Here is a 26,534-nt window from a genome sequence, read left to right on the forward strand (position 1 = left end):
AATTTGGCTGCCACAACTCTGAAGGTCAAGTCAAGATACTTCCACCGAATCGGTGTTAGTGGGAAGGGGTACTTGAAGTTCTACGATGACATTAAAGGCTTGCCGAACCATAAGATCTTCTCCCCTGGAAAGAGCTATCCTGTTATAGTCCGGCACAGCAACAGCCTGAGTGCTGATGATGATGCAAGAATTGATGCGCGCGGTGCAGCCATCCGAATACTTCAAGATGAGACTAATGACTCCTCACTCCTTGATCTCACACTGAAGACAGGGAAGGCCTTCTACGCCCGCACAATTGCAGACTTTGCAACATGGCTAGTGTGTGGACTTCCTGCAAGGGAAGAGTATGTCAAGCGAGCGCCTCATGTGCGTGATGCAGTGTGGAACTCCCTTCGGCTCGCAAACTCATACACCGAGCTGCATTACTACTCAAACATCTGTAGGCTGTTCCGGTTCACAGATGGACAGGAAATGTATGTCAAGTTCAAGTTGAGGCCTTCCAATGAGAACATTAGTGAAGACTCTGGTAAGGTAGAACCCATTGGTATCCTTCCACCAGACACAGGTGCAATTCCTAGAGATGAAAAGGATACTCGCCCTCTACTTTTCCTTGCCAAAGATTTTCAAAGCCGGGTGAATGCTGAAACTGGAGTACGTTATATATTCCAGTTACAAGTTAGGCCTGTTCCACAGGATGAGGCTACCCGAGACATTGCACTTGACTGCACCAAACCATGGAATGAAGCTGAGTTCCCATACATTGATGTTGGGGAGATTAACATCAACCACAATTTGTCTGCAGAAGAATCAGAACAGCTGAATTTCAATCCTTTTGTCAAATGCCAAGAAGTCGATGTCATCAGGGCTTCATCATGCTCCCAGAGTGCTTCGATAGACCATGGCCGATCACTGATCTATGAGATTTGCCAGCACTTGCGCAACGGTGAACCCCTGCCAGAGGCTTGGAAAATGTTTGTAGAGCAGTCTGATGTCAAAGTAGACCTTTCTGGTTGTCCAATGGCAGCAGCATTGCAGAAAAAAGATTCTCATACCGTGACACTGGAGAGAACCGTCTTCCAGACTCTTTGGGCAACTTTTGCGCAACCTTTTCTACAAACAGTTCTCCCTCATTTCCTACTCGCATTAGTGATCTTCTATCCTTTGAGCTTGGCTCTTCACATGAGGAATGTGCAGAAACTCCCTCTGCATTGGTTGTTCCCCTTGTTTTGGGTTTCTTCAGGATGTTTGGCTGGCTTAGCTTGTGTTGTTGCAAAATGGGTACTAGTAGGAAAAAAGAAAGAAGGTGAAGCCATACATATGTGGAGCCTAGGGGTGTTTTTGGACACTACATGGCAAGCCTTTAGAACCCTAGTTGGGAGCTACTTCATGGAAATGACAAGCGGGTCGGTTCTCTTTGTATTGTGGATGAAGCTGATGGGTTCAGAGATTGAGCTGAGCCAAGGTGCTTATGTGGACAGCATGGGAGCTTTGCTCAACCCTGAAATGGTGGAGATTGAGGGAAGTGGTAGTGTGGGAAGAGAAGCTCTCTTGTTTGGTCACATTTACGAAGGTGATGGTGGGAAGGTTAAGTTTGGGAAGATTACAATTGGAGAAGGTGGATTTGTAGGGAGTCGAGCAATAGCAATGCCAGGGGTAATAGTGGAGAGTGGAGGCAGTCTTAGTGCACTCTCTCTTGCCATGAAAGAAGAAATTATCAAGTCAAGGTAGAGAATAGACAGGATCATGCTGACATTTACTTTGATAAGTGAAAGGTTGCAACCCTTTGTTGCATAGCTACATGTAATACTAGTATGGCTGGAAATTTTGAATAAGGCAAGCTCAATATATAGAAATAAAAGGTTTAAGATCTTAATTCCCCTCTGTCTAGTTTCTATATCAAAGTACTCGTAATGCTTCAAGTTCATGCAGTGTATCCCAACCTTTTTCTTTCAGAAACTCGATTCACCAAACACCAAACCCGAATCCGAAGATCAAAACTTCAATCACTGATCATAGAACATTCATTCCAGCTCCAGTTAAAGAAGTAGGTGAGGAAATATTCTACTGAATTTTGTCCGCACCAAGATTTAGCAAGTTCAGTTGGGGAATATTTTGTTGTGGAACCCTGAACATGATGGATTTGACTCTGTTGTTATCTTCGTGACTATACTGATCATATTATTCGAGTACTGCAGACTTATACCTTAGCTGTCAACTTGCAGGCACACAATTTGGTCCAGATAATATGGTGTCATCATCATCTAACGAATAGGATACAAATTCACAGTCAGAACACTATCGACTTCTCTTGTAAACTTCGCAAGTCGTTCTCGATTTTTACACTTAAAAGTATATTATCTGCTCGATTTATGAATTAAGTAGAACCTGCAACTAATTTCATTTGCCAATTCCTATCATTTTTATCTTAGTGACAACTTTTCCAAAGTTGCCAGGGTATCTACAGATCAACTTGGTTGAGGGATTGAATATGACTCTTGGTATCAAAATATCAATTTAGAGTTTTAGACGATGACATGATATAACGAAAACTCATCTATTTGATCGAGAGTTGTTCATTTGATTTATTGTAGGAGTTTACTTTATGAACTAGGTTCTCAATGTTTTTTTTTATCAGCTAAATATTACAACTTCTTGAGTCGAACTCACAACATTTCACTTATGAAGGGGTGACTATGTTGCTAGACTAAATGGTTTACAATCATTTGGTCTCAATGTTGTTAATCTCAATTTACAATCCAAAACAAACATGGTTTTTTATTTTATTTTATTTTATCATTTACTACAATAAATTTTACTTAATTACCATAAACAAGATGCATAATGCTTAATTTCATGCGGTATGCTACTGAGGACCATACACTAGTAGCATAATAAGGCGTGTTTCAATAGCTTCATAATTTCATTAAAGCATTCATTTGTTGATTCAAACTCTCTAGCATTTATATGTTGATTTCTAACTCTCTATCTAAGCTCTTTTAGCTTGTCTTGCTTTAGCCGAGTCTAATTTCAACAGTACCAAGATGAATGTGATAACCCTATTGAGGTGCAGCAGCAAGCAAACGAAGTAAAAAGAGGGCACTTTAGTCATTGCACAACAAATTACTAGGCTAAAAGTGTATCTATCAGTAAACTAAACATCTTAGTACCATATCCATCTCGTAGAAATATAGATGTTTGCTTTGAAAAGTTGATTTTTACTATTTGATTCTAAAGTTGGATTCTAAGTAGGAGTCATTGTATTGTCTTGTACAATAAGTTCGATGTCTAATGGCTCGATCATTCATCTAGAAAGTGTTAATGTTTTCGCTCATACAATTATGTGAGGTGTGAGTTTCAAATTGAGTGATGAATTCATGTCTCTTAACATATTGAGTTGTTATTTATCGAGTTTACGATTTAATTATGAAAATAGATAATACTTTCATTATGAAAAAAATACCTATCAGCCACTTTCAACAATTGAGACTTTGAAAATGTTGCAGGATTTCTCATTCCTTCTCAAACACAATTTCATAATATACGTTATGCATGTTTTTTCTTTTATGTCAAAAGCAAATCTAAAAGGTATAAGCAAGCTTAAACACCGTAAATCAGTTTTTAGCTAATGATGTAGTGATATACGGACTACAGATTTGATAAAGTTTTCTAACTAAAAACCGTATTCTCACATATATATACAATGTATAAAATGACTAGATTCATTGAATCTAGTCAGTTAATTCATATTCGTTTTGTAGTTTTGTACAGTGGAGGAATTTCTATATTTTCTTTTTTGTTTCCATAAATAAGTGCTTAGAATTCCAAACTTTGATTAAAAGACCTTCATCTATCATGTAATCCATAATTGCCCCTTAATTATGAATTTGTCCTCTTATAACAAATATACATATACGAGCTACATCCATAAATCTCTAAAGCGGTAAAGCACTACAAAACGTTTTTGTTTTGTGGATTCTACCCACCAAAGTGTATTTATACCATTAATATGTAAGTTTTAAATTACTGTATTTGAAGGTCTAATGAAGATTTGAGACCCTAAATTCCTTCTTTTCATTTTCATTTTTGATCTGATCAAATTAAGTGTCTATAATAAAAGTATTTCTTATTTAACTTCAGGTCCTCACCTCCTGTGTTAGAAACACTTAGGACTATTTTTTGGATTTCAATTGTGTTAGCAGTATTAGAATATATGCATGATAATGTGACGTAGATAACCATATTAAAATATTACATATTAATTGCTCGCAAGGGCATACCTACACATGGGCTACGGTGTGCTACAGCCCACCCTAAATTTTGAAGAAACCTTACTTTGTGGCTTAATTTTAGTGCAAAATATTAATTATTTAAAACTAGCACACCCCAAATTTATATACTTAGCTTTTATGTTGTTAAATTTTAATCCACATTTTTTTTTTGTTAGATATATATTTTCTTTTTCTTTGATAATTTTTTTTTGTTAATTTATTTTTTCTATTTTGTCTTAAAGGTACATTTAAGGTCACCAAGTCGTCTAAACGAATGCATGTGTTTTTTAAAATTAAATTAGCTTAACGTTTTTATTTTTTCTCTACTTTTTCTCTCTGTTTCTCTTTTTTCTCTTGTTGATTTGTCGTTTCTCTTTTTAGTAATTGAAAGTTTTGCTTTTATTCAACAGCAGAGTGTAATTTTGTCTTAAAATTTTGGTTATCGAACTAAATGTGACATTTTTAAGGGATATCAATTAACTACATGAAAAAATTACCTAAAAAGAACTCATTTATCATAATAACAACAAATCTAGGTGTCACATACATTGATCTAAAATTTTTTTTTAGCCCACCCCACTCTAAAATCCTAGGTCCGCCATTGGTTGCTCGGTTCACTTACCCCTTGATGCATAGAAACGCTATCTTTAATTACATTAACGGTTAACAAAACATATGTCTTTCAAATATAAGATACGTTACGCTTTCTATGTAAAATGATAAAAAATCTCACAATTTTAAGACATGATCGTGAATATGTCTCGAAAACAAATATAAGAAAACCATGGGGGAGGCTAGTGAAATTAAACAAAAAAAGCATTGTTGACTCGGAAATCTTTGAAAAGACAAGACAAGACAAGGTCGTCCACACAACGTGAAAAGAGTCACGTATATAAAATAGGGCGCGGCGCAGGAGAACGCGCCTCCGTATTGGCAGCTCTCTCTCTCTCAGAGCAGAGGTGTTGTGATCCATTTGTGACACCTCCTTTTGATTATGGCCGCCTTCTTTCCTTTCTCTCTCTAAAAAGTTTCAACCTTTCTCTCTCCTCTGTATTAATTTCGCATTCAAATTTACAGCCCAATTCTTTCCTTTTGTTCTTCCAAGTAAAACCCATCTTTTATATTTGTCACATTCTTCTTCTTCCTCTTTAAACTGACAGAGGGACCAGAAAAGCCCCAATTTTTATTAGGGTTTGGTATTCTCTGCATGCAGATTAAGCTGAAATGGGTGACCTTGGAGAGGTTGGACCTGAAATTAGGTGAGATTTTGGGGTTCCCACTACTTCAATTGTATTGGGTTTTCTCTGTTTTTGTCAATAGTTTGAGTATTGCTTTGGAGTTATTTCGTTCATGGTGGCTTGTGGATTGATTGGATGTTTGTGTGTTTTGTAAAGTTTCAATCTTTCTGAAATTGTTGATCAGACTATGGTGTTTTTTGTTTTCAATTCTTATTGGGATTCTGGTTTTTATTTGGTATGTTAGTATTACTTGTGATTTAGATCATTTTGGAATCATAGATATGGTTATTGGTTTGAGAATGGTTTTTGGTTTGAGGATTATTGGATTTTTGTTTATATCGATACCCACTTTGTTTGGCTGCTGAGGAGGAAGGTTGAGAGGTTTTTAGTTGTTTTGTGTTGGTTGTTTTAGCCAAATTGAACGAAAGCGTCTGCTTTACTGAGTGTATGTTAGCTCAGCTTCTAAGTATTCGTCGCGACAATCTTCTTAGCAGCTAAACAGTGTGTTAATGCGATATTGTTGATAGGAGCATTCTCTGATTGTTGTTCTTCCTATTTGGTGACAGTTCGGATATAGAGGAGGACTTGAGGTGTGATAATATAGCGGAGAAAGATGTTAGTGATGAGGAGATTGATCCGGAAGAGCTTGAGAGACGAATGTGGAAGGATCGAATCAAACTCAAAAGGATCAAGGAAAAGCAGAAGCTTGAGGCCCAAATGGCTGCGGAAAAGCAGAAGCCCAAGCAGTCATCTGATCAGGCTCGAAGGAAGAAAATGTCGAGAGCACAAGATGGGATTCTAAAGTATATGTTGAAGTTGATGGAAGTGTGCAAAGCTCGTGGATTTGTGTATGGTATAATTCCTGAGAAGGGCAAGCCAGTAAGCGGTGCTTCTGATAACATCAGAGCTTGGTGGAAAGAAAAAGTGAAGTTTGATAAGAATGGCCCTGCAGCCATAGGCAAGTATGAAGCGGAGATTCTTGCCATGACTGATGCAGACACTAACCGAAATGGTAATTCCCAGAGCATCCTCCAAGATCTACAAGATGCAACTCTTGGTTCTCTACTGTCTTCGTTGATGCAACATTGCGACCCCCCTCAAAGGAAGTATCCATTAGAAAAGGGAATTCCTCCCCCTTGGTGGCCAACAGGGAATGAAGATTGGTGGGTGAAATTAGGGATACCCCATGGTCAGAGTCCTCCTTATAAGAAGCCACATGACTTAAAGAAGATGTGGAAAGTTGGGGTGTTAACAGCTGTGATAAAGCACATGTCCCCTGATATTGCAAAGATAAGGCGGCATGTCCGCCAGTCAAAATGCTTACAGGATAAGATGACAGCAAAGGAGAGTGCAATTTGGTTGGGGGTTCTAAGCCGAGAAGAAGCCCTCATCCGGCAGCCCAGTAGTGATAATGGGACATCTGGCATAACTGAGATGCTATGTCGTGGCCGTGGTGAAAAGCATGCTACTGCTAGTGGTAATAGTGATTATGATGTTGATGGCACTGATAAGGAGTTAATCGATGCCGGATCTGTTTCATCCAAAGATGACAGGAGGACTGAGCTGATAGATGTAGAGCCATCTAGTAATCTACGCAATGGTACTACGACTAATCGTGTCCAAGGTAAAGAGAAAGGTGAAAAGCGAACGAAGAGAAAAAGGTCTCCTGTAAGACCAAGCTCTGATGATCAACTTCCTGCACCAATTGTGAGTGAGCATATGCATGTTGAACCAATAAATGCTTTGCTTGATATAAACCACACTGATGCACAGATGATTGGATTTCCAATTCATGAAGATCATCAGGAAAATGTTTCAGTCACAACTTTACGGCCACAAGTGCATGATCTTGGTGTCCAAGCATTACCAGCGTCCGGGTTTAACTACTATGCTGATGTACCTGATGATGGTGCACTTGCAACGACACAGAGCATGCATGTGGGTGGAACACCCATGCTTTATTATGGGGTGCAAAGTGCTGAGATGCATCATGGAAATATGTTTGACCTTTATAATCCATCTGCAGAATATGTGCCCGGTCATGAGAGGCAGCAGTCTCAGATTGTGATGAATGAACCTCAAATTGGACCAGCAGATGGAGTCCCTATACAAACAGTTAGAAATGGAAATGAGATTACTGGAGGAGATTTACCCTTCTATAAGGACCCATTTCTGAGTGAGCAAGACAGAATGGTCGATCCTAACTTTGATCTTGGGGTAATATTCAACAGCCCATTCCGACCTGACCTTGGATTTGAGGGCACTGCTTCATTCGATGATGAACTGGATGTGATGTCATACTTTGCAGCATAACTTGTAAGAATTCAAGCCGCATAGCTTAGAATGTAAGCCGTATTTCTCTCTTGTGCCACCATATTTATAATCTGTGTCAGAATTGATCATGATTCTTTTCTTTTAGGAAAAAGAGAAGTCAAGGGAATGATGGTATTTAGTGTTATAGTTTCCTTTCACTTATCTTTAATAAGAATGAAACCCCTGGGGTTCATGTAAATAGTTGATTTTTTAGGCTGGATAAATGTCGTAGTTATGATTATTTGGTCAATAGTCCTATGGTATTCTTTCTGTTTTCATTAACAATACATACTGCATCTAATTTCTAATTTTTCCTGTTGTTTCTTTATAAATTCCATTTGCTGCCAATTTTCAGCCACAGACTGACTTCCTTTATATAAAATGGTACTTGCTGTGATGGTGTTGCAGTATCTTGCCAGAACAAATTGAGCCTATTTTCTTAGCACCTAGTTAGTTGAGGTCAGGGTCTGCCATCTGTGCTCATACTCCATCCATGGTTCTATTCCCTTGATTTTTGATTGAATTCTGTTAGAAATAGATGATTCTTAGGGTCAATTCGCAGTGCTAGGTGATACCAGGTTCTGCATTTTTACCTTGCAAAGTCCAATTAATGCTTCGTTATGAACCCAAAACAGTCCCTAAGAATCAGTTATAGATGTTTCTTAGGATCATGGAATTGGGACAAAGTACGAACATCAGTTCAGAGAGGGAGATGAAAGATCATAGAGCAGATATGAGATTTAAGCCATGTCAAACTCTACTACGGAAGAGAAATCAACCAGACTTGATCGGGTTTAAATGTATTGTGGTTATGAAACTTGATAGGCGAGAAGCAAACCCATCTGACCGGTTGGGATCGCCGACTCGTTTTGGCCCCATTTTTTGATGGCTTGTTCGTTCTTGACATCCTCATTCTCAAACAGCTCTCTTCAAAAGAACCAATATTTCTGTTTGCATCATAATTAGCTCAGTGTATTGAGGTTATTATAGTAATCCACTCTCAAAGACAAGGATTCTGCGACCATTAGTGACAAAATGGCCATGTTTTTCACCACGTTGTCTCGAAACACAGACAGAGCCCCCAGCAAAACATTATCATCTGCACTCTCATACCTGTCCTCGATTCCCTCCTCTCCTCCAATACCACCACGCCACTTGTCACTCTCCTGTCTTTTACTCCACAGGCTTTCCGTACGAGGATGTCTTGCTCTACACCTGGAGCTCTCTCATCACCAAAACTAACCAGTTCTTCAAAAGACAACCCTGCCCTCGTTAACTTCCCCTTCTCTGGCACCTGTATGGGGGTGAGTTTGGTATTTCCATCCTCATTGGCTCCTATATCAGGAGCTGGTACAGACAACGTACCCACCCTCTCGCTTTCACTATTTGTGTCTGTGTCACTTGTGAGCTGGAGAGGCTTTAATTTTTTATTTTTTATTTTTTATGAGATCAACAAAATCAGAATGGGGCATAGCAAGCTTGCTCTCAACTGGGTTCTAATCTTGGTTCTTGTTCTAATGGCGGCTTCAGTCTCATCTGTCGAATCTTCTCGCAAGTGTAAGCTTTAGCTCCTCTCTTATCTATATCTCTCTGTTCTTCTCACTATGATTTAGAGTGTCACTGATGGTTTTTGGCTTACCCCATTTCAGGTCTCCAAGTAGGAACATCAAAAACCTCAGAAAACAAAGGAACACAGGTAAAGAAACTCAAACTGCTCCCAAAAGTTGTTATCTTTTTGAAATTCTACTGTCAAAGTTGTCATCTTTTTCACATTTTAAACAACCCTTTTCTGTTTTTCATCTTGTTGTGGAGATTTACATTACCCATTTCTGTGTTTTCTGCATTTTTTTTTTTTCACTTTTAGAAGTAAACATTGAAGAAGACAGAGGCCCTTAGTCATATAAGCTTAAATGGCTCAAAGTTTACATCTTTTGGATTTAAGGTTTACAGTTCTTGGATGTTCTTGCAGAGATTACATCCTTAGTCATACCCATTTTAAAGTTTACATGTTCTTGCAGAGATTACAATACCCTTTTGTGTTTCTATAGTTTTTACCTTAAGAAGTTCAAAACTGGGCCTCTGTCATTTTCCAAATGTAGACATTGCAGAAAACAGGAATATAGATGTGTAAGCTTAAACTAGTCTAAAAGTTCTCATCGTTTTGAGTTTTGAAGGACCCATTTTTTCCATCTTGTTGTAGACATATAGATTTACTCATTTGTAGTCTTTTGTCCCTGTATAAGTTCATGATTGAATTAGGTTTCTGTTATGTCCTAAAATGTCTCACTTTTCATAATAGGGGATTCAAATCAAGGAGGCTGATAGAGCATATGGGAATGGAGCTAAGGTTTTTAGCACTGTGGATAACTCAGACAGGCTAGTTCCAACTGGACCTGACCCCCTTCACCATAACAACAATCCCATTAAACCCTGAAGCTAGCTCTCTCTGTTTTGGCTCTCTGTTTTTGGCTGAATGTTAGGTTATTGTGTTAGAATGATGCTTATTCCTTGGTCAGGAAAGCAAAAGATTGGTGGGTTTTCGTTTTGTAAAGGAAGGGTTAGTTTTGCTTAGTGATTTAATAGTAGATTGCAAGTATGGAACTATGGATGTTTCAAATTTTCTGTCTGTAATGATAACTTTAGCCAATGTGATACATGATTAAGCCTTCCTGTTGCTTTTGAAATTGACATTCCTTTTATATATCAGCTTGTATTTTTTTTTCCCTTCATGGTTAAACTCCATTGTGATTGATTATATGAGGACTTGAAATGGACAAGAAGGACCAGAAAGTTCCATCCTTTTGGCAATTTTGATGGAGTGGAACTATGACACAAGTCCATGTTACTAGCTGTTTTCATCTGTGTACCAATTCTAGTTCTTCACGAAAATTTGCTCGCTATAACAAATTGAAAGTGTCAAGCATCCATTTAAAGTTTATACAGACATTTCTCTTCTAGTCTAAGGCAATCAAGGTTGCCTTAAGTTGAGTTTAGGGCAAATTGTACCGAATAGGCGTTCGGTTCTCTCTTACTTCAAATCAAAACACACAAAAATTTGACCATATTTAGTTCTTTAAGGTAAAATACTTTAAAGTATCCTTCAAAACAACTTTACTAAATGTGCTCTCTGAAATAATACCAAGTATTTTGTGACCAATCATTATAAATTTTCGATCATTGTGGAAATTCTAATCTTTTAACACTGAAAATGCAAAGTCACTCTGCTTCTACTCTCGAACTACCTTCACAAAAACACACCAAAAACTCATAAATATCTCTCAGACAAATCCAATCATCCCCATCTCGCTTTCATCTCTTCTCCACTCATTTCCTCGAAGCTCATTCGCTATCCGACCTCAAGGTTACGTGTCACAAAACTATAGTACCAACAAAAAATCTCAAAAAAGCGACTAAAAAGTGCCACGTCACCAAAATATCTCAACAAAAATCATATATATAGATCCAAGTCGAAACCGCGCCAACACGTCGCATACATTTTCTTTTGCTCTCTCTACTCTTCACCGGAGCTCCGTCGCCCAAATGGCCCTCCCCGCCGCCTCCACCGCCCTCTCCGCCGCCGACTCCGACCTCCACCTCCCCACCCCGACCCTCGACTCCGAGTCCTCCGCCCTCCTCCACACCGTCTCCGAGCACGGCGGCTACGCCTACGTCAGCATGGCCTCACGCGCCGCCGCCGGCGACGTACGCGCGGCGGAGGCGGCTCGCGAGATGGCCTGGGAGCAGCTCCACTCCGGGCCCTGGCACTCTGTCCTCCCCGTCTGGCGCGACGCTTACGCAATGGCCTGCCTGCACGTCGCCAAGCTTCACTTCGCCGCCGGTGAGTTCTCCGACGCCCTCCGCGCTCTCGACATGGGCCTCCTCATGGGGGGACCGCTTTTCAAATCGGATCTCCACTCCGCCGTGAGCAAAGTCTCCGCGAAATCCCGCGCTAGGGTTTCCGAGGAAAACGGCCCCAATTTGGACCGCCGGTTGGTCCGTGACGACCTCAAAGCATCGGAGGTTAGGTTCGTAATTTCACAATTTCTGAATTCACACAATTTAAAAAAAAGATTTGATTTTTATGGTTTTTGATATTCTCAGATGGTTGGAGTTTTGCCTCCAAAATCACTATCTTGTAAAATGGTGGTGAAGAAGTCTGGTTTATCTTTGGAAGGGTTTTTGAGAGAGCATTTCTTACCGGGATCGCCGGTTATTTTGACTGATTGTATGGGGCATTGGCCGGCCAGGACTAAGTGGAATGACATGGATTACCTGTTAAGAGTTGCCGGTGACCGGACGGTGCCGGTTGAGGTGAGAAAGATGGTTGCTTTATAGACAATGTGGGTGTTTTTGAGTAGTTTTTTTTGTTAAAGGACTGAAAATTGGTAAAGCATTGAATGCGTTGTAGGTTGGGAAAAATTACTTGTACCCAGAGTGGAAGCAAGAGCTTATTACGTTTTCGCAGTTTCTTGAGAGGATTCGGGGTACTGACTCTTCCTCTGGTGTCCCGACATATCTTGCTCAGCACTCATTGTTTGATCAGGTACTTCACAATTGTGATATGCATTTATGTTTGGATATATATAGGTTGTTATCTTTCAATCATTTGATATAACTTTGATTGTCAGATAAACGAGCTGCGTGAGGACATATGTATTCCAGACTATTGCTGTGCTGGTGGTGGGGAACTAAGGTCCACTAATGCTTGGTTTGGCCCGGCTGGGACTATAACCCCTTTACACCATGATCCACACCATAATGTGTTTGCTCAGGTACTTCAGAGTTGGTGTTTTGTATTGAACAGTATTTACCATGATACTTTTGTATTCATTATGAATGTTCCGGTTGTTGTTTTTAGGTTTTGAGTTATTATCTTTGAATTCTGCTTAGATATTCCTTTTCTATTGGAAAATTGTGAGACTGATCAATCAGAGTTAGCCATAGAAGTTTTGTTCAGTTGGTTACTCCTTTAAATTATAGTCTAACTATCCTCTCTCGATATCCAAGCTGTGATGTCCATAACCAGCCCCTACCTTTTACAACTAGAATAGCTATTGAATAGACTAGATTTACCTTCAGATATGTTTCAGTTATGATTTTGATCGAGAGCCTATGCCATAGTATTACTAAGGGAGGCAAATCTTCATAGGGAGAATCCCTTAGAAAGGGAAATAATGGTTTCATAGAAACACGGGTCAAGTGCCATCTGCTTGTCTGTAAACAGTAAATATCCATTCCACTATGGATAAAGAATCTGATAATTTCTTTAGTACATACCTAGATGTGCACACCTCCATTTGTTGCAAAGACTGATTTGTAGCGGCCATGAAACTTGTCAGTTTTAACTTCTAAATGCAGAGCTATTTTACCATGCATTTATATCAGGTATCATAATTCCATATACGAAGGCATATGTCGTATGTATGTAGTTCCAGATGGCATACAAGTGTTTGTATATAGCTGCATATTTTGGCAAGTTACTAGCTTCTATGATCAAACATCTATGTGACTCGGCTTGATTGCTCATCTTCAGGTAGTTGGGAAGAAGTATATTAGGCTCTATCGTGCTTCATTGTCAGAGGAACTCTATCCACATACTGAAACCATGCTTTGCAACTCAAGTCAGGTAATTGCATTCTTGACCTCATTCAAGCAAGAAAAGCCCCTAAACGAATTTGTCAAGAAGGCAGATTGTAACAGTACACCCTTATTTGCATATGATTTCATGCGCCAAGGTTATACATGCTTTTAAAAAAAATACTGAGTCATGCTGGGATAGAAGATTTGTGATTACTAGTCGGTTCCTCTCAGGGAACCTGTCACTGTCATATTCCTGGAAATATCTCGTAAGCTGAAATTGGTGGATGGTTTATATAGTGGCAGTTACATTTTAGTTACACTTATTCATAACTTATAACTTATCTAGGTTACAGACAGAACTTAGTTGCTAAAAACTGAAATGTTGATATTCCTGTCAGCTTCTTTATGTGAATTCGATAAACATAACGTATATTATATATTTACTGATTGAATATACTTTGTTTGAAGGTTGATCTAGACAACATAGATGAGAAAGAATTCCCCAAGGTGCAGGACTTGGAATTTCTAGACTGCATTTTAGAGGAAGGTGACATGCTTTATATCCCACCAAAGTGGTGGCACTATGTGCGGTCTCTGACAACTAGTATGTCAGTTAGCTTTTGGTGGAGTGATTATGACGGTTCAGCTACTTCTTGATAGTTTGTGGTTTAGTGTTTAGTGCCTTCTTATTAATTCATTTTGATATTGTTAGACAGGGCAGTTTTCAGTTGCAGAGTCTTATATTCTCATGTATATATCCCGCCGTGTTATATTTACAACAAAACTTACAGATGTCTGAAGAAGAAGAAAATCAAGAAACTGTTTGTAACAATTTTGAGACTAGTACTTTAACATCTTTCTCGCGTCAGTCTAGCCATACACTTGGAAAGTTACTTATCCATTGTGTCGTAATTGAGTTTGTTTCAATCAATATGGTTCATACATTTTTGTGTTATGGAGTTCAGTTTTTGATTAATCTGCATCACAAAAAGATCACTTCAGATCTGAAGGCATCTTTATTTTGATCATCTTCATGTAAATGGAATTGTTTTTCTTTCAAGGATGAATTAGAAAAGCAGTCTTTCATAGTTTCCATAGAAAGACTCATTGTATTCATCTTCATCCTTCATATCATCCTAGATAGTTTTTTTTGACTTACAAGCTTGGTTTTCAGTCGCATCCCTCATTACCAACTTCTGTTTTAACCAGTAGTAGGAATGGTATATGTTTTTGGGTTTTGGATGCCTTCTCCTCATGCCTAACCTCACTGCTCTTCTTCCCTTGCACACAAACTTCAACCTGCTTCTCCATGTACTTACAATCTTAGGGAGAACTAACAATCTCAAACAACTATGCGAATAGGTAAATGCATATTATGAATGCTCATATCAAAATCAAGGAATTTACCCCAGGAATATCAATTACATCTGATTTTCCTTATTATCAAATCGAACAATGGATACAGATGCACGCCTGAAAGACGCAGAAACATGAAGAAGATATAAAAAGACAAAATGAAAATTTATAAATTTATTATCCACAACAGAGTTAATACAAACTTCACAATCAAATGTGGGATATTCTTCCGGGCCACGGGAGGTCTCTTTGCGTTTTATTGATTGCAATTAGTCATCATCCTCATCCCATCACCTATAAGTACCTATAAGTATATAAGACGGAAATTCAATGTGTATCCAAAGTCTCAAATTCTTGTTAACAAGTCTATTTGGAAAAGGAAAAAATTAGCTGGGAGCAGAAATCTATAAGCAAAGGTAAACTATAATGCAATAGCAGAGGAAATAATTGAAAATACAATATAAATTACTCAATATACAGTGTGGTGCAAATCAGAAGGACCATGTGCTCAAATTTTCTTCAAACCGTATCTAACTTTTTTTTTCATTTAATTTGTAGTTTGTTAAGAAGAGAAATTAAACGCATTTTGTGCTCAAAACATTAACATTTTGTATTTGTTTACTGTTTATTGGTGAGCAATCGGACTACCACATTAATTCATACGACAAATCAAGTAAAGTCTTTGACACACTGACATACCGTCTGAATTGGACTTGTTTCCTGCTGTGGAAGTCAAATGAAGAGGCTGAAAACTTGGGGCACCTCCGCAGAAAGCACTCTTCCAATTCAGGACACTCAATATCAAAAGTAGCACTTTCATAGTACAACATTGGAAGTCCCTCCAAATGTAATCGCTTCAATTTTGGAAAGACGGTCTTCTTGTTGCTTGCTTCAACTATCCTTTCCAACAGTGGGCATATCCTTAATTCTAAGGAATTCAACTGAGAAAGACACTGAGCAACATCAGAGGTGAAGAGACTTCCCTCCAACTTGCATTTGGTAATGGACAAACTTTGAAGATTCTGGAGCATCGCAGGCGGAGCAGGTCCCTCACATATGCTTACTGTTGCTAGACCATACAATTTTATCTTTTTCAACTTTAATTGTCGCAACACAAGCAAGGCTTCATACCCAAACATATATTCACTCCCGTCCGTCCAACGAACAATTAATTCTTCCAAATTTGGTAGTCTCTCTAACAATGTAGATGGTAAAAGTATATTCCCCCAGTTGTAACAATCTTTTACCTTCAATACCTTCAACTTGAATAGAGACCAATCCACTTGATCGGCACACAACTCTGCACAATCCACTTGATCCAGATGCAACTCTTCCAAATTCTCCAACACAGGCTTTCTTGGAACCCATGTTATTGCGGGATCCGCCTCCGTGATGTCTTGAATACTGGAACCCACTATATGCAGATGCTTCAGTCCCTGTAACCTCCCATGCTCAGATTCCACAAATATGTCGATTAACCTTTGGCACTGATAGTGGCGAAGCGTCTCTGCTTTCTTCATTATCTCGTCGCGAAACCACTCCGGTAAGTGACTGATCATGACATCCCAGCGTATTGAGATATGACGATGTCGATCATGTAACTTCGTCTTGTCTGGCTCGTAGAAACCACCAATACATATATCAAACTCAACCAAATTCATTTTCAGCTCAACATATTTAGGGATATATTCATCACCCCTGATTGTAACCTTCAAAACTCTTAATTTTGACAAGCTAGTTACCTCGTCAAAGCTAGCATTAGTAAAGGTATCATCGACTTCTCCTTCTCCCTCAGCGTTAGGCACCAAGCGCTCCCACTCCCAAAATCCTTGCATATACAGTTCTTCTAAATCATGCAACTTTGATATCAGTTTGGAGGGAATTCTATAAATAACCGTACCAGTAATATCCAACATCCTCAGATTGGTCAAACCTCCTATTTCCACCGACAACTCATACAGACGTAAATTTCTCATACTCAGCATCTCAAGCTTTTTAAGTTTTCCCAGTATGGAAGTGTCAATTCTTAGAAGGCCAATATCATCTAAATACAAAGCTGTGAGGTTGGTTAGGAGAGCGAATGATTTGGGCAGTAATGAAAGGCTAGTCAAGCTAAGATCTAATACCCTTAATTCATTTGGACATTGGAAGAAAGTTTCTGGTATATCTTTTAAAAAGAAATTACGGTTTAGTAACAAAATCTGGAGTTTTGGACATACCAGATTTTTGGGAAGCTTGCTAATATAATTCCACATTAGTGAGATTGCAAGGTAGCCTGTATGTAAATTACGTGGCCAATCCTCTAAACCACAGCCGGTTTTCACAAAAAACTCATCTTCAGATTGCACAATTTGAATGGCTGCATCCCGGACAACATCATGCATCATTACGCATCCATCTTTTTCACTATCCAAAAGCAAGCAAGAATATTTCAGATGCTTGACAACGGAATCAGCTTCCTCTCTTGCCTCCATGAGTGTTTCGGCATCTCGAAACAATCTTGTTCTGATCCCATACCTGAACAAGTCTTTTATAGGGATGTCATAGTCTTCTGCGAATAAGCAACAGAGCAAGAAGTATGACTTGTAGTCCTCATCTTCCAAGTAATCATAGCTTAATTTTATACATTTAAATGCTTCTCCCTTATCATCAGGGTTGGCAGTCTGCGACTTCTCTAGTCGCTGAGCTGCTCTCCTCCAATCCACCAACTCTTTATCTCCGAGCGCCCTTGCAACTGTGACCAATGCAATCGGTAGACCTCTACATTCTCCAGCAACCTTCTTTGCCACATCCTCGAAAGTGGACGACTCGAAAGACTTTCTTGCTTTGCTCACAAACAAGGCCCAAGAATCTTGTTCTGAGAGAATGTTGAGTGTGATCTTTCTTTGGCACTCCATGGCATGACAAACATTCCTTATCCTTGTGGTCAGTAGGACTTTGGAATTACACTTTTGAAGTTCCTTGTGGCTTGGAATTCCTACTCTTGATAACTTCATTCCCTCCCAAATATCGTCCAGGATTATAAGAATCTTTGTTCGTCTCATTATCTCCTTATGCAACCTAGCGGATCTTCCAATTTCTGTTTCCTCATGTAATTTGAAGCCCAACTGCTCTGCCAATGCGTCTTGAAGGATTCCAAAACTAGGATTTTGGGATACGACACACTTAGTCACATAATCAAAACTCCCACTTTTCCGGGCTTGTGCACTGACATGTTCCACCAAGGTTGTCTTGCCAACTCCTCCCATGCCGTAGACACCAATGGCAGTGACGTTGTACTCTTTAAGGGCTTCCTGAACCTCATCCATGGCCTGTCTTGTTGCTTTAAACACTTTGAAATCTCCTGTGGACTCAATTGCATCAGGTACAACTTTCGTGCTGACAAATTCCACAATGACGTTAACAAGTTCTTTGTGAGTCCTACAATCAAATAAGTAATCAACGGTCAAAAATAAGTGTTATGTAAACATACAGAACCAAATGAAATTACAGGCGCAATTACAACTGAAACTAAAGCCACCATGCTTACTTGTAATCATTTGTATTCCACCCGGAGAAATTGGCCACTTTGTTTAAAGCATCTCTCCATTGCTTCACCTTCTCTGTTCCATGTCTCCCAGAGGTTTCATGATTAGAGAAAGCTTCTTCAAAACTCCTCTTCTGATATCGAACATCAGTAGGATCAACATGGTAAAAAAGTGGCAAAATTCTGCTCTGGTCTTTCATGCACTCACAAATCTCTCTAAGTTCCTCCAAACACCAAGTAGAAGAAGCATAGTTCTGCGAGAGAACAACAATTGCAAACCTTGACCCTTCAATTGCTTCTATGAGCGTGCGAGAAATAGCATCCCCGACTTTAAGATCTGGATCATCCATGAATGCTTTAATGCCTCTCCGATTGAGTCCATCGTATATGTCGATTGTGATACCCTTGCGAGTGTCAATGCCCCTGAAACTCAAAAACACATCATACTTCCAACATGGATCCGATGAAGTAGGAGATCCAGAGGTTACTTGGGAGCTGGAGGCCATTGGAAAACCACCAAACCAAAACAAGAGGCAATCAAGAACATGAAACAAGAAACTGCAAGAACAAGGTCTCAAGTACTGGCAGCTAAGAAGAAACTTTAATAACCAAAATGAGAAAACCCAGTTTGGAGTCTGAACTCTGAACTCTGAACTGAACAAGCGTAAAAGTCAGTCTGGTGGTTATTTCACAACCAGTGCTTGGCAATTGGCATGGGCCCATTTACTTCTCAAGTCCGACCTGGATGGCGCAATTCAACCCGACCCGGATCCCTTTTTATGCCTAATTAGAAACACAAACAGAGAAGCCATCAACTTGGGCCTCGTAAAGCCTTCACATTTCTCTGTTCCCAAGTCACAAACCCCTTCAAAGCTCAGGGTTTTCACTCTCCGGTTCTCCTCCGCCACCGCTAATGCCGTCTCAGGTATACCCACTTTTGCAACTCTGCTTTTATTGGTCTCTCTAGCACTTGTAAAGATTCAATTTTTATGTGATAATGGTTTCCAGTTTACTGTGAGGTTGATTTATTGGTGATTAGAGTTACGAGAAAACCGATTGGCTGCCATGCAAAAGTTGATGTTGGTTTTGTTTTTTTTGGGCTCAGTTTTGTTATGTTAGATGAGTAAGAACCAATTATGTTGCACATTAGTGTCTCAACCCTTTTGGGTTTTGGCAATTTTTGCTTTAGTTTCATTTAGAGTTTTGAAATTTCTTAGTTACTGGTAAATTGGAGTAGCTTAGCTGTTTTTTTCTTTTGTTTTGTTCCTGGGTTTGGTTCTCAGTGATTGCCTGACTATGCGTTTGGAGGGAGTATGTGGAGGTCATAAAGATGCGTAGAGTGAAGAGAAAAGCGATTGGCTGTCATCTATTAACGTTTCTATTTTTCATTTTGTGGCAGAATCACAACTATGCGGTTGACCCCAAATCACTTCCAGATGGTGTAGAGGTAATTCATGTGAATCTCAAGGATGGAACCTGTGCTGGCCTTGCTTATCCTGCACGAAACATAATGTCTGTTCAGTACCACCCTGAAGCATCCCCACGACCTCATGATTCAGATTATGGTATGTTAAAGTAAGCTTATATTTTACCAATACACACTAGTGATGTGTGTGCTTGCACCAAACAGCATAAGAACATTCTTAGTGATGAAATCTTCATAGTATATCTAGGAATTCTATTAAAATCTGAATAGTGAAGGTGTAGCTCATACTCTCATAGTATGAGTATCATTTCCGCAGTTGCTTCGTGCCAACTGTTCACTCAGCTCACAAACCCAATACCTGCTTTTTAGAATGACACATCCTGCACAAATCTACCTTGCGAAATGATTTTGAGTTCTGGAACTTTTTTATTGCAGCTTTTGGAGAATTCATTGAGCTTATGAATAGAGTGAAAGTAAATGCTTGAGTGATATCTGCACTGAGCAATTAATTGAGGGATCAACCCTATAGCAGTGAGGTTTCAAATGACAATACAGACATCCAGGCTCTGCTCATGGCCAACTCTATAGGATTAACATTTGCGGTTGCAGAAAACTAGTTAGGACGTATGAGTGTTGTTTCCCTTTATCTGCCGTCAGTGTGGTGGTAGTATTGTGTGATAGTTGAGTAATCCTTTGCCATATCTACAATTGGCGTTTTTGAAGACTAAGTTGCTTAGCCACTGTGTGTAGCTTGTAACAACTATCTCATGAAATCATGTCAAAAGATTGTGATAGTGCTAAATGCTTGGAATTGATGTTATTTCATTACAAATGCATGCCAGGAATTTCTTGAGAGGATTCGGGGTAATGACTCTGGTTCTGGTTCCCCGATGTATCTTGCTCAACCCTCATTGTTTGATAAGGTATGTTACAATTGTGATACGCATGTATGTTCGGGTATCCATTGGTATCTTTCAATTCTTTGATATAACTTTGATTTTCAGATAAACGAGTTGCGTGAGGACATGTGAATTCCTGACTATTGTTGTGCCAGTGCTGGGGAACTAAGGTCTTTTAATGCTCGGTTTGGTCCGGTGGGGACTGTAGCCCCGTTACACCATGATCTGCACCATAATGTATTTGCACAGGTACTTCAGAGTTGCTTTTTTGTATTGAACAATATTACCATGATCTTGCCTTTGAAAGTGTAAATTCTTTATGAACCTTCCGGTATTTGCTTTTAGGTCATGCTATTATACTGTTAGTTATCATCTTTGAATTTAGCTTAGATATTCCGTTTCTATTGGAAAATTGTAAGACTGATCAATCAGCGCTAGCCATAGAAGTGGCATTTGTCTGTTCAATTACTTACTTCTTTGAATTATAGTTTAACTGTCATGTCTCCATATTCAAGCTGTTATGTCCATAACCAGCCTACCTTTTACATCTAGAATAGCTATCCAATAGACTAGATTTACCATCAGGTATGTTTCCATTTTGATTATAATCTAGAGCCCTTGCCATACTTTTACAAGGGGAGGCAAATCTTCATGACAGGAGAATCCCTCAGAAAGGGAATATGGTTTTATAAAAACAAGGTTACAGTGCCGTCTGTAAACAGTAAATATCCATGTCCACTAACATGAGTAAAGAATCTGATAATTTCTTTAGTACGAACATAGATGTGCACATCTCCATTTGTTGCAAAGACTGATTTGTAGCTGCCATAAAAATGTGCATTGTATATCATGAATCATAATTCCAGATACAAAGGCATATATTGTATGCATGTACTTCCAGATGTCATGTGTGTTTGTATATAGCTGCATATTTTGGCTAGTTACTAGCTTCTATGATCAATTATCTATGTGTGTTTGTATGAGGCTCTATGTGCTTCATTGTCATAGGAACTCTATCTAGTATCCACATACTGAAACCATGCTTTGCAACTCACGTCAGGTAATTGCATTCTTGACCTCATTCAAGCAAGGAAAAGATGTAAACAAATATGCTAATATGTTATTGAGACAGCAGATGCTAACAGTAGACCTATATTTGCATATGTTTGCATGTGCCAAGACTATACGTGCTTTTTAGAAAGAACTGAGTCATTCTGGGAAAGAACGTATTGGATTAGTCAGTAAATCGTGAAACGTTGTGATTAATGTCAAATCAAGATGAAGATGCACACTGGGGATTGAAACGTTCAATCCAAAACTGATTACTTTTAAGTCGAGACAGCCATATTGATTGAGCATGCATTTACTGATTGAATATACTTTGTTTTTGAAGGTTGATCTAGACAACATGGATGACAAAGAATTCCCGGAGGTGCACTTGGAATATCTTGACTGCATATTCGAGGAAGGTGACATGCTGTATATCCCACCAAAACATTATGTTTGGTCTATGACAACAAGCATGTCAGTTAGCTTTTGGTGGAGTGATAATGACAGTTCAGCTGTCTTGATAGCTTGTGGTTTGACAGAGCAGTTTTCAGTTGCAGGCTTATATATTCTCATGTATATATCCTGCTGTGTTATATTCACAATTAGACTTGCAGAGGTCTGAAGCATAAGAAACTGTTTTTAATCAACAATTTTGAAATTAGTATTTAACATCTTTCTCGCTTCACAGCCTGTAGCCATACAGTTGCAAAGCTACTTTTCCTTTGTTTCGTAATTGAGTTAGTTTCGATCAATATGGTTCAGTTTTTGGTTAATCTGGATCATGAAAATATCACTTAAGGTTTTCCATCTTTATCATGATCATCATGTAAAGAAATTAATTTTCCTTTTCTTTCAAATTTCAATGATGAATCTGAAAAATTTCTTTTGCCTCACAAGCTTAAATTTTCAGTAGCTTCCCTTTCTCCTTCTCATTCATTACCAACTCGTTTTCTTCCCTTTGCTTCCTCCACACAAAATGCAACTGGCTCCCTCCATATACTAGGCATTCTGAGGCCACAGGCCTCCCTAGTAAAGGCACCAGATGGATAAAGGACATTATGCTTTGCAACCTTTGCACCACATGGTGCTCAAAGTTCCACTAGTAAACCACTGTTTTGAGCTTTGACCGTTTGCAAAAATCTCGTTTTGACTTTCAAAGTGATCGAATAGGTACCAATAATTAAAGAAAAATATACCAATATTTTCAAAGTGATCATATATGTACATGAACTCGAAGAATTGTACTGATTAGGTACATCTGTAAGAAATTATGTCAAATTTCAATTACCTGAATGGTAACATTAAAAGAGGGAATCGCAGCTTGATAGAGAAGAAAGATACAGAATTCAAAATAACAATTTTGGCATGCCCATATAATGAACATTCAGAATTTCAATAACATGCAATTTCCCATATCAACAAATCAATACAAATGCACGATTGATAGAGAAGTAAGATACAGATCGATAAACCAAAATGTTTATTTCAAATATTTAGTCGTGACTACAGCTTCACAATTAAATGAAGAATCTTCTCCGTGGCCATTGAAGGTCGACTCTTTGTGTTTCTTGAATGTGATCAGCTTCTTCACAGTCTATACGATCTAATGGTCCATACGAGATAAAAAGTAAGTATATAAGTGGGTAATTTAGTGCATCTCAAAAGTCTCAAAACCTTGTTAACAATTCATTTTACAATGTACTTGGAAAATGGAAACAATAATCAAGAAACAACAATGGAAAATGAAATCAAACATTGAGGAAATAACTGAAGATAAAACATATATGATTAAATATGCAATGGGGGTGCAAATTCACAAGCACCCTGTTCTTTAAGTTTTTTCATAGCCTACCTAACATTTTGATATTGTAATTTGTTCAGTAGAGTAATTAAACACAAACGATCATCAGTGACAAGAAATTTCTATGAAAAAATTGATATTCATTTGATGAGATTGAAAAGAAAATACGATGAATGATTAATTACCAATGATATCAAAGAAAAATATCGACTTAAGATTGAAAGGAACAAAGTTACAATTTGATTGGTGAATTTAACAAATGGTATTTGTTTACTGTTTAAGGGAGCAATTAAACTGCAATTATATGACAAATCAAGTATTTATATCTGATGTACTTATCCCACTTGCTTAATGAAATATTCTTCTTCTTCTAAAAAAAAAAAAAAACTGTGTGACAAATCAAGTAAAGATATTGACACAGCAACATACCTATTGAGTTTGACTTGGACTTGTTTCCAGCTGTGGAAGTCAGAGGAAGAGACTGAAAACTTGGGGCAGTCACACAATTCCAAGTATTCCAATGAAGGACACTGAATATCAAAAGTAGCACTTTCATAGTCCAACATTGGAAGTTCTATCAAACTTAATTTCTCCAATTTTGGAAGGATGATCTTCTCGTTGTTTGCTTCAACAATCTTTTCCAAATAGAGGCATCCCTCTAATACCAAGCAATTCAGCTGAGAAAGACATTGAGCAACATCATATGTGAAGAGACTTCCCAGCAACATGCAGTTTGTAATGGAGAAACTTTGAAGATTCTGGAACATTGCAGGTGGAGCAGGTCCATCACATAGGCTTACTATATCCGTATCAGACAATTCTATCTTTCTCAGTTTTAATTGTTTTGACACAATATGTGACGCTTCTTCAAACCCAAACACATATTCACTCTGGTACATTGTTTTACAATATAGTTCTTCCAAATTTAGCAGTCTCTGTAACAATGTAGATGGTAAAAGTATATTCCCCCAGTTGTAACAAGTTTCTACCTTCAATAACTTCAAATTGAAAAAAGACCCAGGTGGTAGAACTTCAAGAGCACATAACTCCGCACAATCCAGCTCAAGCAGATGCAATGCTTCCAAATTCTCGAACACAGGTTTCTCTGGAACCCATGTTATTGTGTTCGTCGGCTCCATGATACTCTCGGGACCCACTATTTCAAGCTGCTTCAGCTCCTCTAATCTCCCATGCTCAGATTCCACAAATATGTCAATTAACCTTCGGCCCTCTTCCCATACTAGATGCTCTGTTTTCTTCATTATCTCGTTGCGAAACCAATCCGGTAAGCGACTGATGATGTCAAGCTTCAAGCATATTGAGTTAATATGACCGTATCGATCATACTCATCATGGGATGGAATCTTGATTGGGTCGTATTTACCTATACGTATATGAAACTCAACCCAATCCGGTATGGACTCAACATACTTGGGGATACATTCTACATCTAACATACTAACCTTCAAAACTCTTAATTTTGTCAAGCTAGTTACCTCGTCAAAGCCTGCATTGGTTTCTTCTCCTTCTCCCTTAACTTTAACCCCCCACAACCAAAATCCTGGCAAGTACAGTTCTTCTAAATTATGCAACTTTGATATCAACTTGGATGGAATTCTAGCCATAAGTCCACCGTTGTGATCCAACATCCTTAGATTGGTCAAACCTCCTATTTCTATCGACCACTCCTTCACAATTGACTTTCTTATACTCAGAATCTCAAGCTTTTCAAGGTTTCCTAGGCTGGAATAGTCAGTTATTAGATTGAGACCATGACAGTTGTCTAAATACAAAGCTTGGAGGTTGGTTAGGAGACTGAAGGATTGGGGTAGTGATGAAATACTTGTCCAGCTAAGATCTAACACCCTTAATTCATATGGACTTTGAAAAAAGGTTTCTGGGATCTCATTTAAACTGGAATTACCGTTCAGTAACAAAATCTCGAGTTTTGGACATACCAGATTCTCGGGTAGCTTGCTCATAGGACTCCTCATTAGTGAGATTGCAGTGTAGCCTTCATGTACTTGACGTGGCCAATCCTTTAAACGAGAGCCAGCTTTCACCAAAAACCCATGCCCATCTTCAGATTCCGCAATTTGAAGGGCAGTATCCCGGACGACATCATGAATCCTTACAAATGTATCATCACTACTCTCCAACAGCAAGCAAGAATGTATAAGGTGGTTGGCCACTGAACTAGCGTTTTCTCTGGCTTCTTCGAGTGTCTCAGCATCTCTAAACAATCCTTTCCCAATCGCATACATGAACAGTTTTTCTGTTGGGATAAAAGAGTCTTCTGGGAATAAGCAACAGAGCAAGAAGTATGACTTTTCCTTATCTTTCAAGTAATCATAGCTTAATTTTATACATTGGGATGCTTCTCGGTTATCGTCAGGATTAGCAGTTTGTGACTTCTCTAGTCGTTTAGCTGCTCTCTCCCATTCCACCAACTCTTTATCTCCGAGTGCCCTTGCAACTGTTATCAATGCAATCGGTAGACCCCCACATTCTCCAGCTACCTTCTTTGCCACATCCACGAACTTTCGTTGTTCAAAAGACTTTCTTGCTTTTCTCACAAACAACGCCCAAGAATCTTCTTTTGATAGAATGTTGAGGGTGATCTTTTTTTCGCAATCCATAACATGACAGACATTCCTTCTCCTTGTTGTTAGTAGGACTTTGGAATTGACAGTTTGAAGCTCTTTATAGTTGGGGATCCCTATCTTGGACAACTCTATTATATCCCATACATCGTCCAAGATTATAAGGAGTTTTTCTCTTCTCATGATCTCCTTATGCAACCTAGCAGCTCTTCCAGCTTCTGTTTTCTCTTTTAATTTGAAGCCTAGCAGATCTGCTAATGTGTCTTGGATTTGTGTGAAGTCGGGGCTTTGGGATATGGAAGCTACAATCCAATGGTTAAAAGTGCCATTTCTGCAGGCTTGTGCAGCTACATGTGTCACCATGGTTGTCTTTCCAACGCCGCCCATGCCGTAGACACCAACGGCAGTGATCTCATCATCTCTTAGCGCCTCCTTAACCTCATCCATGGCTTTTGTTGTTGCTTCATATGATTG

The 26,534-nt window shown here is 38.8% G+C and overlaps 6 protein-coding genes and 1 non-coding gene across 7 annotated transcripts; 3 read left to right on the top strand and 4 right to left on the bottom strand.

The window, feature by feature from the left end:
• Positions 1-5,275: 5,275 nt before the first annotated feature.
• LOC101308751 (ETHYLENE INSENSITIVE 3-like 3 protein-like) lies at positions 5,276-8,069 on the top strand. The gene is made up of 2 exons (XM_004295184.1): positions 5,276-5,527; positions 6,073-8,069. Exons 1-2 carry the CDS (start codon positions 5,493-5,495, stop codon positions 7,817-7,819), a joined length of 1,782 nt encoding a protein of 593 aa, XP_004295232.1. The 5' UTR covers positions 5,276-5,492; the 3' UTR covers positions 7,820-8,069.
• Positions 8,070-11,359: 3,290 nt separating this feature from the next.
• Positions 11,360-14,229, top strand: LOC101301573 (lysine-specific demethylase 8-like). Its single transcript, XM_004296297.1, has 6 exons — positions 11,360-11,839; positions 11,921-12,130; positions 12,228-12,362; positions 12,448-12,591; positions 13,353-13,445; positions 13,868-14,229. The coding sequence occupies exons 1-6, from the start codon at positions 11,360-11,362 to the stop codon at positions 14,054-14,056; spliced, it is 1,251 nt and encodes a 416-aa protein (XP_004296345.1). The 3' UTR covers positions 14,057-14,229.
• Positions 14,230-14,750: 521 nt separating this feature from the next.
• On the bottom strand, positions 14,751-16,426 carry LOC101309334. Its single transcript, XM_004295185.1, has 2 exons — positions 15,455-16,426; positions 14,751-15,059 (listed from the first exon to the last, which is right to left on the bottom strand). Exons 1-2 carry the CDS (start codon positions 16,414-16,416, stop codon positions 15,050-15,052), a joined length of 972 nt encoding a protein of 323 aa, XP_004295233.1. The 5' UTR covers positions 16,417-16,426; the 3' UTR covers positions 14,751-15,049.
• A 180-nt stretch (positions 16,427-16,606) lies between these two features.
• On the bottom strand, positions 16,607-18,787 carry LOC101301860 (TMV resistance protein N-like). The gene is made up of 3 exons (XM_004296298.1): positions 18,285-18,787; positions 16,975-18,175; positions 16,607-16,639 (listed from the first exon to the last, which is right to left on the bottom strand). The coding sequence occupies exons 1-3, from the start codon at positions 18,785-18,787 to the stop codon at positions 16,607-16,609; spliced, it is 1,737 nt and encodes a 578-aa protein (XP_004296346.1).
• Positions 18,788-19,155: 368 nt separating this feature from the next.
• Positions 19,156-22,378, top strand: LOC101309622. Its single transcript, XR_184339.1, has 5 exons — positions 19,156-19,206; positions 19,681-19,846; positions 20,550-20,630; positions 20,712-20,855; positions 22,000-22,378. It is a non-coding gene; the product is annotated as an uncharacterized LOC101309622 (transcript).
• Positions 22,379-23,156: 778 nt separating this feature from the next.
• On the bottom strand, positions 23,157-25,170 carry LOC101309811. The gene is made up of 2 exons (XM_004295186.1): positions 23,887-25,170; positions 23,157-23,259 (listed from the first exon to the last, which is right to left on the bottom strand). The coding sequence occupies exons 1-2, from the start codon at positions 25,104-25,106 to the stop codon at positions 23,244-23,246; spliced, it is 1,236 nt and encodes a 411-aa protein (XP_004295234.1). The 5' UTR covers positions 25,107-25,170; the 3' UTR covers positions 23,157-23,243.
• A 15-nt stretch (positions 25,171-25,185) lies between these two features.
• LOC101302152 (disease resistance protein At4g27190-like) lies at positions 25,186-26,507 on the bottom strand. Its single transcript, XM_004296299.1, has 2 exons — positions 25,416-26,507; positions 25,186-25,200 (listed from the first exon to the last, which is right to left on the bottom strand). The coding sequence occupies exons 1-2, from the start codon at positions 26,505-26,507 to the stop codon at positions 25,186-25,188; spliced, it is 1,107 nt and encodes a 368-aa protein (XP_004296347.1).
• Positions 26,508-26,534: the final 27 nt, after the last annotated feature.

The sequence above is a fragment of the Fragaria vesca genome, linkage group LG3 (genome assembly GCF_000184155.1).
Source record: "Fragaria vesca subsp. vesca linkage group LG3, FraVesHawaii_1.0, whole genome shotgun sequence".
NCBI lineage: Eukaryota > Viridiplantae > Streptophyta > Magnoliopsida > Rosales > Rosaceae > Fragaria > Fragaria vesca.